Source organism: Oreochromis niloticus, linkage group LG2 (assembly GCF_001858045.2).
Source record: "Oreochromis niloticus isolate F11D_XX linkage group LG2, O_niloticus_UMD_NMBU, whole genome shotgun sequence".
NCBI classification, from domain to species: domain Eukaryota; kingdom Metazoa; phylum Chordata; class Actinopteri; order Cichliformes; family Cichlidae; genus Oreochromis; species Oreochromis niloticus.
The window spans coordinates 31591320-31601208 of NC_031966.2; the positions used below are offsets into that span (position 1 = coordinate 31591320).

At 45.6% G+C, this 9889-nt stretch overlaps 1 protein-coding gene across 1 annotated transcript; it reads right to left on the reverse strand.

Moving 5' to 3' along the window:
* Window positions 1-5600: 5600 nt before the first annotated feature.
* Window positions 5601-8251, reverse strand: LOC100692750 (POU domain, class 3, transcription factor 4). The gene has a single exon (XM_005460517.4). The coding sequence runs from the start codon at window positions 8095-8097 to the stop codon at window positions 7012-7014; it is 1086 nt and encodes a 361-aa protein (XP_005460574.1). The 5' UTR covers window positions 8098-8251; the 3' UTR covers window positions 5601-7011.
* Window positions 8252-9889: the final 1638 nt, after the last annotated feature.

Below are 9889 nucleotides of genomic sequence, written 5' to 3' on the forward strand. Positions count from 1 at the left end.
CAGGCCAGCCTGAGCCTGCACCAGCAATCATGCCACAATCAAAGTCACTTAATCACCTTTCTTCCCCACTGATGTTCAATTTGAACTTCAGCAGGTGGTCTTGACCTCACATGTACTGAGTCGCTGCCGTGTGACTGGCTGTTTAGATATAGATGTTAATAAGCAGTTGAACCATTGTGATACTCACCACAGCTAAATGTAATACTAGTGAAAAAACAAACAGAAAAAGAGTTGAAGAAGGAAAAATGTCAATAAGCCTCCACCTGTGAAAGCATCCCTGTTTCTGAGGTTGTCTCATTGTTGCCCCTCTAGTGCTCCTGTTGTTAATTTTATTGACACCAAAGTAACTGAAACTGATTAAAAACACTCTCTGCTACACTACCAGTCAAAGGTTTGGACACACCTTCTCATTTGATGGTTTTTCTTTATTTTCATGACTATTTACGTTGCAGATTCTCACTGAAGGCATCAGAACTTTGAATGAGCACATATGGAATTATGTAGTAAACAAAAAAGTGTGAAATAACTCGAAACATGTTTTAGATTTTAGATTCTTTAAAATAGCCACCCTTTGCTTTGATTGCCGCTTTGCACGCTCTTCATCACCTGAAATGGTTTCCAACACTCTTGAAGGCGTTCCCAGAGACGCTGAGCACTTGTTGGCTCTTTTGTCGGTCAATTTCATCCCAAACCATCTCGACTGGGTTTCGGTCAGGTGACCGTGGAAGCACTCCATCACGGTCCTTCTTGGTCAAATAGTCCTTACACAGCCTGGAGGTGTGTTTGGGGTCATTGTCCTGTTGAAAAATAAGTGATGTTCCGACTAAAATAGCTTTAACAGTTGTGTTAGATTAGTTTTTGGTTTCTTTTTTTTTTTTGGTAAATTGAGTGAACCGGTTCTTTCAAAAATATCTGCCGCATCTCGATCCGCTTAACCTTCTCTTTGTTCCCCTGCCTCCCCCAACAAACATCAATGACCTGCAGCGGGTTCTAGCCACCACTAGGTGGTATTACCTCCCAGTACATGCCAACTTCCACGAGCGTTGAACACGCAGCGTCCCAGGTTGGATCCCTGTCCTCCTACCCTGCTGTAAATCATCAGTCTCGCCTGCTTCCATTTTGTCTGCCCACCCCACCAGCACCACCTCCCCACCCCGCTCCCCTGAGGATATGAGCTCCTCTAAGCAGTGGTGTGTTAAAGGAGAAGCGCGCGTCTGCGTGAGTGTCTGCGTGTCGGAGCTGTCACGAGCAGACAGCAGAGGATGGAGGGTCTAGGCAGGAAAGCAGATGGATTGAGGCAAGAGGACTGCTCCCATCACAATGCACACACACACACACACACACACACACACACTTTGGCCCAGGGACCAGCTGTTGTCCTTTTCCTGCAACTGTCTGAGCTGACTCCCTCCTTCTCTCTCTGTCCTGGATTAGATGCATTTTGCAGTCATCGTGGGAGCTGAGAGGTAAACAGTGGGGCTAATTGCTTTGACATACTGCTCTTTGTTTTGGCCTCCTGGTGCTAATCAACCACTCGGCTAATAAGTCTGCCTGGCAATGAAAACACCACTGCGCTTAGGCTGGGAGGAAGCAGGAGAGCGGGACAGGTCTCTTCTCCGCTCACTCAAACCGATGCAGTCGTATCTGCAGCCCACACTCGCGTCTCTTCCACGGCTCCCACAGTGCTGCTGTGGCTGGGTAGCGCCCCGCTCAGGTGTGAATCTATTTATCCTCATTAACGAGCGTCTCCCCAAAGTCAGCCAATTAACACGCTGCTCCTAATGAAGCCATTAGCTGTCAGATGAGGTAGAGGCAGTGGCTGTCATCGGCCCACTGTGCGCGTGTTCGCGCGCGCGCGCTTCTGCAGCTAATAAAAGCGGGAGAATTAATGGAGTGAGCGCGTGTGATAATGAGTTAATGTGGAACAAGCAGGACGAGCGGTGATCAGCCCCCTGTCTCAAATGAAGATATCAGACACAGTGATTTACTCACTCTGCGCCACAAACAGGCCTTTCTTCTCTCGCGCGCGCGTGCGTGTGTGTGTGTTTCCACGTTCGTGGGTTCCCCTATAAACCTGGCACTTTGTACAGCTCAATCGTGGGACACGTGTGACCACCCTAACGTCACATCAACAGAAAAAGTGCAGCCTGGAAAATGTCAAGCTGTACTGTATCACTTTGTGTTCACATGTTGCTTAATTGATGGATCACACTGCACAGCGGTAATATAGCTTTAATTGACTGCAAAGGCATGAATGACACAGCCTAGACAGAGAGGAGCAACCGGATGTCAGAGGCAGCTGTTCCACTGACACGATTTTTATTATTAATTACTGACCCGGTGTGAGGGGGGGGGGGGGCACTAGTGATTCTGGGATTTTAAAGGGCTTCTTCAGTGGCTCCACTCATGTGAGAAAGCTGGAAAACTCCAGCGTACAAAAACAACATTTATGCTTTTGCCAGGAGTGATGGAGCAATCCTTTCAGACTGTCTGGAAGAGTCAAACCCACCCAAACTAACAGTTAACTCACCCTGGTGTCAGAATACCAGAGCTGAGGAGGTGAAACTGATTTCAGGTTACACCTGTTTGCATCCCTGTTTGCAGATGCTCCCCCTTTCTTCCTCCTCATCCTCACCCTGCTTGTCTTTCTTCTGTCTCTCCACCGTCCAGTTGGAAGTGATTCAGAGCTGACAGTCCTGCAGTGCATCAGCACCTGCAGCGATAAAGCAGCTGTAAAGTTTGCTCTCTCACTGAGACGTTGTGCTCCTGCAGGACCGGAAGGTTATAATCCTACAAGCAGAGGCTGAAAAATGCTGTGGTGTACATTATAATCGCCCTGCAACAAGTGTGAAACGTGCTGCTAACAAATAGGAACGTAAAGACGAGACTCCAAAACAGCTAAATCCATTCCCATCAGAGGAAGTTAACTTTTTTTTCTTTATGCTCTGAATCCAGAGCTTGTTTACGAGGAATGAATCAAATCTTTCCCTCTTTTCTTCCTCTACCTTCACCTGAGGCTTCTCAGACTGAACCACTTGGTCCTAACAGATTCTTATTAACGTAATGTGTGTTTTATTGAAGAGTTTGCTTGTGTCCTTGGAAATCTTTGGATCGTTTTCCATAAACATTCACTATAATAATAATATAGGAACTATTTGCTTTACTTCTTTTTATTCCTGTATCAAACATTGTCATTTTTTTCAAATTTCTTTAGTCCTCGTAATTGTGGTCATGTTTATGGAACTTTATTTTAAATTTTTGGTACGAATATATGTTTTTCATACAAATCCTGCCACGTTTTAGGCAGTTTGGATCAAGCAAAAGTGAAAAAAAAGAGAAATAAAAATGAGGGGCTGAACTGGTCACATGTGGTCGAATACAGCAGGTGTCCAGTTCTAAGCAGATATGACGCAGTACGACAGGTAACACAGCAGACACAGCAAACATCAGGAGAGCGGATCATTTTATACACTTTAAGTTAAAAGAAGAGACTGGACTGGTGTCCAAAAGTGAAAGAACCACGTGGCAGACGAGCAGCCGACATTCATTACTCCCATCCTCTCATGTGGTGCTGCTGTTTGGCTCTTCTCTGTGCTCTTGCTATGGCAGATAGACTGCAGCCCTGTCTAATTAAAGAGAAATGTGATGTTGAGTGTCCTTGCTTTAACCTCCAACGTTTTACTGCAAACAGTATATCAGCCCCTTCTGCTCTTTCCTGCCTTCCCCAGAATCTTTGCACCACCTAAAGTTACTTTAATCACAAAGTGTTTCAATCGCTTCACTGACCTTGACAGATTGTATTAATATTATTATGATTATGGGCAAAATAACAGTATTAAAAGCACAGGAAAACAGTTTATTTAATGGTTTGGTCTGTGTGGGTTTTTTAAACACCCCCTCCCTTTAACTTTCAGACAGACTCTTTGAAAGAGAGAATAGATTAAGAGAGAACAAAAGGTTAGAGAAGAGATGTAATTATGAAAAAAAGAAAAGAAAAGGTGTGAGTCAGCTGCTCCCATTATAACCTGCAAGTAAACAACTCTGCTCATCCTCCAAAACTGCTGCTGCACAACTTCACCACTCCCGCCTCTCTATTGTCACTCAGTCACTCAGGATCTGATTCAGAAGCTCAATTATCTGCCAGAGCGCCGAGCCGAGCCAACCTGAAGCCTTTTTTTCTCCTTTTTTTTTTTAAAAATAATTACCTGAAGTTCATCATTCAATACCTCTGAAGTATGCTTTCATCTTGCACCTGTTATCTTTTTTCCCTTCTTCTTCTTTACTCAATATCCTTTACACAATCTCCCCAAGTCAATCATTTTTAAAACTGGTAAGTTATTCACGCCGAGGCGCCGGTTACTCTTTAAAAACATATTTGGATGGGTTTGCATGGGGAAGGAGAGGTGGAAGAGGCTCAAGGATACCGCAGCGCCGCCGTGGACCTTGGCTTGCTTTGCTTTATTTGCTCGGCTTCTGGGTTCTTCCTTCCTTCCAGGGTCATTTTCTTCCTCCCAGAAGCCGGGGATTATTTCAGACTAAAATAGATGGATAGAATCAATCAGCCATGGTTTTACTTTTCTCTTCTTCTACATTACCCCCCCTCCTCCTCCTCCTCTTCACCTCCACCCTCACACCCTTTTTCTCTCCCCTTCTCCTCCCTCTCCTCTCTCCTCTCTCTGTGTCTCCCCCACCCCCCTCTCAGGGCTGCAGACTGAGGAGATGCATAAATTCAGACACATTAGTATTCCAGTCAGGCTCCCCATTTCAAGGCAAGGCCTAGCACCCTTCCGCCTCTCCTCTCCTCCCTCTCCCTCTTTCACTCTCCCTCTCCAGATCTATTTTTGAATCATTTAAGCAGTACTGAATGTATCTACTTATTTCCAAAACCATCCCTAAATTATTTTGGGGCATTATGATGTTTTTTTCTTCTTTTTTCTAAAGGGGGAGTACAGCTTTATTTTGCCCTGGCACGGCCAATTATACACAGCCGTAGCCTTTGAAATGAGATTCATCTGCTTCTGATTGTGTGTGTGTGTGTGTCTGAGTATATGTGTGTCATTGTGTTTTGCTGTCAGGCCCAGCGGCCCAGGCGATAAATCACGCATGTCTGATTGAGAAGGGCAGAGGGCCCGGACAATAACATTTCAGTGGAACTGCAGGAGAAAGTGTCTCCGTTTGCAGTGCAGCCAGGGTCTCTGTGAACCACTGGATATTTTACAGCTGTTAGTTGTAGGGATTTATTTATTTATTTGTTATTTATTTGGCAAAAGATGCCTCTTGACATGACATTGAGGCCAAGTGAAGGTTACGCCGCCTAACAATATAATTCATCTGAATATAAGAGTTTGAACGCAGCATTAAGGGACTGAACTGGTGACTTTGCAGAATTAATCACAAGCTCAGCTCGAACCATTTCCCACACAGAATGCTCCACATTATATACAAGCTTTTAAAAGCAATATTGATTTTTTTTTTAAAGTGCTGTGATTCATTTAAATTATTGCTTTGTTTCCATAACAATAAGAGGAAGCTGTGATTAAAAAAACAACAACTTCTGAATAGTCTTTACTTTTCTAAAAAAACAAAAATCAGAAGCTGACTTCTGCTTCAGACAGTGAGCAGTTGTAGCAAGAAATGGTTTATTACAACATACATAGTTTATTTCAAAAACATAATACAAGCTTTATACTGAAAATAAATAATTACTTGAGCTGTCATTGAAATTTGGAATAAAACCGCCGAAACAGTTCATTCAGTCTTATTGAAAATAATTTTTTTCTTTCTTTGTTTTTTAAATTTTTTGCGTGTTTGTTTGCTTTTTTCTTTCTTTTAAAACACTGCTAATCAAGTGCGTGAATAACTAAGATCATTTATTTAAATTAATGACTTCAAAAGGGTAATATATAAAACTGTACAATATTCGAAAAAATACTTAAGAAATAAACCAAATAACAGGAGTATTTAAGATTATAAAATTTCGATAGTGAACGTACATTAAAATTATAGGCAGGTGTATAGCGTTGCTTTCTAGACTCTCGGCTCTTTCTTGTCCTTTTTCAGAGTCCGCACAGTTTAAATGGTCGAAGATGATCGAAATGAAAAAAGAAGTAAATGAATAAATAGAGCTGCAACTGCGCGTGGCTTCGTACAACCCTCGTAAGCTACAGGCCAAAAGTAAAAGAAAGCAAAACAGTCCTCAAAGAGTCATGTGGAGTGGGTGTACAGCTGGAATGAGGGCCTAAGGCTGCAAATGCACAAAAAAATTAAAAATTAAAAAATTACAGATCTTCTACGTTACAAAGTAAATGACTGTAAATATGAGGAGAGCTAAAGCGTTCGAAAAGCCCGAGGGGGAAGAGTGAGGTGGAGTGTAAAAAATGGCCTCTGGTGCTGGTACAAATCAATTAAGAACAGTAACATTATTATTATTATTATTATTATCATCGTTATTATTGTTGGTGTTGTTGTTATTATTACTGGTTCCACGCCGCTGATCGTGGGTACAACGGGAGCACGGCGTGTGTGAGAAAAGCCACGAAAACAACAATAAAAACAAAACCATCAGTCCCATCTTATCGTTATTACCGAGCTGATGTTAAAAACGGTGACACACACACACGCACACGCATACACACACACACACAAACCAAAGGCGCTGGCAGGTTATTAGGCACATTTTTTGTATGTATATCCGTGATGGAGAGAAAACAAAAAAAAAGTGGCGGGCTCTCCCAAAAAAGAAAAAAGAAAAAGAAAGGTGATCTGGAATGTGATGTTTGATATGCCGCTATAGGATAATGCCCTCGTGGCAGGAAAAACAATGACGAAGGCTGAACAGGTATCTCTGTTATTGTTTCAGTGCTGGAGGCATCCGGGCGAGTCTGTACCGGGACAGGTGCGGAGGGCTACAAGGTGCCACCACGCGTCCGAGCGCTCGAGAGTCCGTACCGGGTGGAGGTGTGTGTCGGAGGGGGTGGGGTGAGGTGGGGGGGATTCCTCCAGGTGCTTCGGTCAGAGATCATGGCACGAGGAGGCGTCTCCCGCGCTCCCGCTGTGAGAATAGGGTCCCTCGTGGGGCGGCTGCTCTCCGGGCGGCGTCATGCGTTTCTCCTTCTGCCTCCGGTTGCAGAACCACACGCGCACCACCTCCTTTTCCAGCTGCAGCGAGTCCGCCAGCGACGAGATCTCCTGCGCGGAAGGTTTGGGACACTTGAGAAAGTGCGTCTCGAGAACTCCCTTCACGCTCACTTCGATGGACGTCCTCTTCTTCCTCTTTCTCCCCTGAGCTGCTATCTTGTCTATACTGCTCGCGCTGCCCGTGGACGAGTCCGCCTCCTCCAGCCACTTGTTCAGCAGCGGCTTTAGTTTGCACATGTTTTTAAAGCTCAGCTGCAAAGCCTCGAACCTGCAGATAGTAGTTTGGGAAAAGACGTTACCGTACAGCGTGCCCAGAGCCAAACCCACGTCCGCCTGCGTAAAGCCCAGTTTGATTCTCCTCTGTTTGAACTGCTTGGCAAAGTGCTCCAGCTCGTCCGAAGTCGGCGTCTCCTCGTCGGAGTGGTCGTGGCAGTGGTGTCCACCGAGGTCGCTGTGCTCGGGGCTAAGTGTGTCCCTGAGGCCCGGGTGCATGCCTTGGCCTTGCGGGTTGGGTGGAGGTGTGAGCCCCCCGTGGTCCAGCATGCCGTTGACAGTGAAGCCCGTCTGGGAGTAGATGTTGATCTGCTGCCCGCTGGTGATCGAGGAGTTGTGGGACACCGGGGTCCCCCAGGCTCCCGGGTGGTTGCCATGGTTGTTGTGATGAGGAGAGTGATGCGCTACGTGCGGAGAGCGGTGATGGATGATGCCGAGCTGGAGGTCCTCTCGGCCCGGTTTCACGTCCTGCTGCTCCATGGAGGCCGACCAGGGGCTCCCCTCCGACAGGTTGCTTGCCCACTGGTGCCCGAGGGAGTGCCCGTTCTGGACGCTTTGCAGGTAGTCACTCTGGAGCAGTTTCTGATGTCCTCTGTAGGGGCTAGCAGGCTGCATGGCCTGGCTCTCCGGGTGGATCATGGGACTGGAACTGAGCAGGGTGTAGGGGCTAGAGGCAGCTGTGGCCATGCTGGCTGCTCAACCCCACTAATGCTACTGAAGGGAGGGAGCAGCTCAGCCTCTGACATCTCCCTCTCTCCGGAGGCTCAGCAGCAGCCTGGGAGTGACTGACAGCCTCCACCACCACTCACAGTCCGACCGAGACGCGGTGACGACACGTCTCCGCCAATGACGGCGCACACCCGAAACCTCCGCCTCCGGCAGCAGAGCTGCGGGTAGGAAAGGTTTACAGGCTGTCGAACCGGAAGTGTGTCGGAGTGCTGGTCCAGTGGGTCTGGCTGTGGAATGATGTGAGCGTGGAGCGCAGTTCCTGTTTATTAATTAAAGTTTCCAACTGATTTACGCACGAGTTTATTGCTTCTCCTGTCACCCTTGAGCGCGCGCGAAGAAGGAGATTAAAGCGCAATGGCATTTCTTAGACGTGCCAACACTTAATTTAAAAGGATACAATTAAACTAAGAGCAGTTCTCACTGCTAATTATTAACTTAGAGAATATTTCCTCAGGTGTTTGTAGAATGACACGTCTGGAGAGAGTGTTTCACGCAAAATTGCTTTACGCACGGGCCATCCATAATCCCGAGCTATTTTGCTTGTGAAAATATAACACACATGTTTGACTTTACTCTTGTCGTCTTTCTCTCCAAAACTGTAATTTTTATAAAACACATAGGGATATAAAATTATATTTCTCCAACAGCCCAAAATCCACATCTGCTCACCTGACACATTTTCCCAGAAGGAAAACGTCTCCATGTTACACAGGTTCAAAGAGATAAACGCGAGCACAGCCAGTAGACACTTATCACTCCCAGTATTTAAGAATCTCATCAGGTCTTCTCAGAGGTGGAAAAAAAAAAGATCTGCAAATCAGCGAGCTAACTTAGCGGCGTAATTATATTTGCCATTAGAAGACTGCGTCGCAATCTCCTTATTGGTCTGAAATTCCATTAAATATATTGCTCGAGCTCCCAGGTTAAGCTTGATTTAAATTTGCATACATTTTCATACATTTAGAAGAAATAAAAGAAGGCTGCAGCCACCAGAAAGTCATTAAAGAGCGCCGAGTATAGCCGAGCTACACGCTGCTGGTGGAAGACAGAGGAGGAGGCCGGAGCAAGGTGAGCTGACCGCGGGGTATAGAACTCCGGACAGGGACGCGCTGGAGGGCGAACAGGCCCTCGGTAACCGGGGTGGGGTGGGGGGTGACAGACAGGGGCAGTTAGCTGTGAGGATGGCAGGATGTTTGCGCTCTTAACTCTTACATGGTGCAGTAGATTCGCCTGTGGATGGAAGGATAATTAATCAGATACGTTTTGTCGTGTCTTTATTCTCATTCTGCTGTGGCCTTACGTGTAAATTCCTTATGTGTCTGCGTCTGTGGAAGTTGGCTGAAAGTGGCTGAATATTTGATGTGAATGGCAGTGTTGTTCCAGTGGCCTAGTTTGCTGAATTGGGTTGCTTCGTTTGGAGCTGTTATGGGACTGGAGGTGGGGGGGAGAGAATTAAATGCAAAATATAAAGTTATTGCGCAGCGTTAGCAGCGGCTTTCAATAGCAGACTCCCGCAGTTTCATACGTGTCATATTAAATGACACGCACTGTGAATTGATTTTGGAGGATGGGGGTCTCCATTTCAAAAGAAATAAAAGAGGATCTTCCAGGAAGAAAAAAAAACCCAATTAATTAATTACATGTAAGACGAAAAATTTGTACAAAATTTGAGATTTTAAATTTAGATTTACTCGAACTAAATTTGAATTTAAAAACCAATTTTTTTTCCTTTCTTTTTAATTTTCGGGTC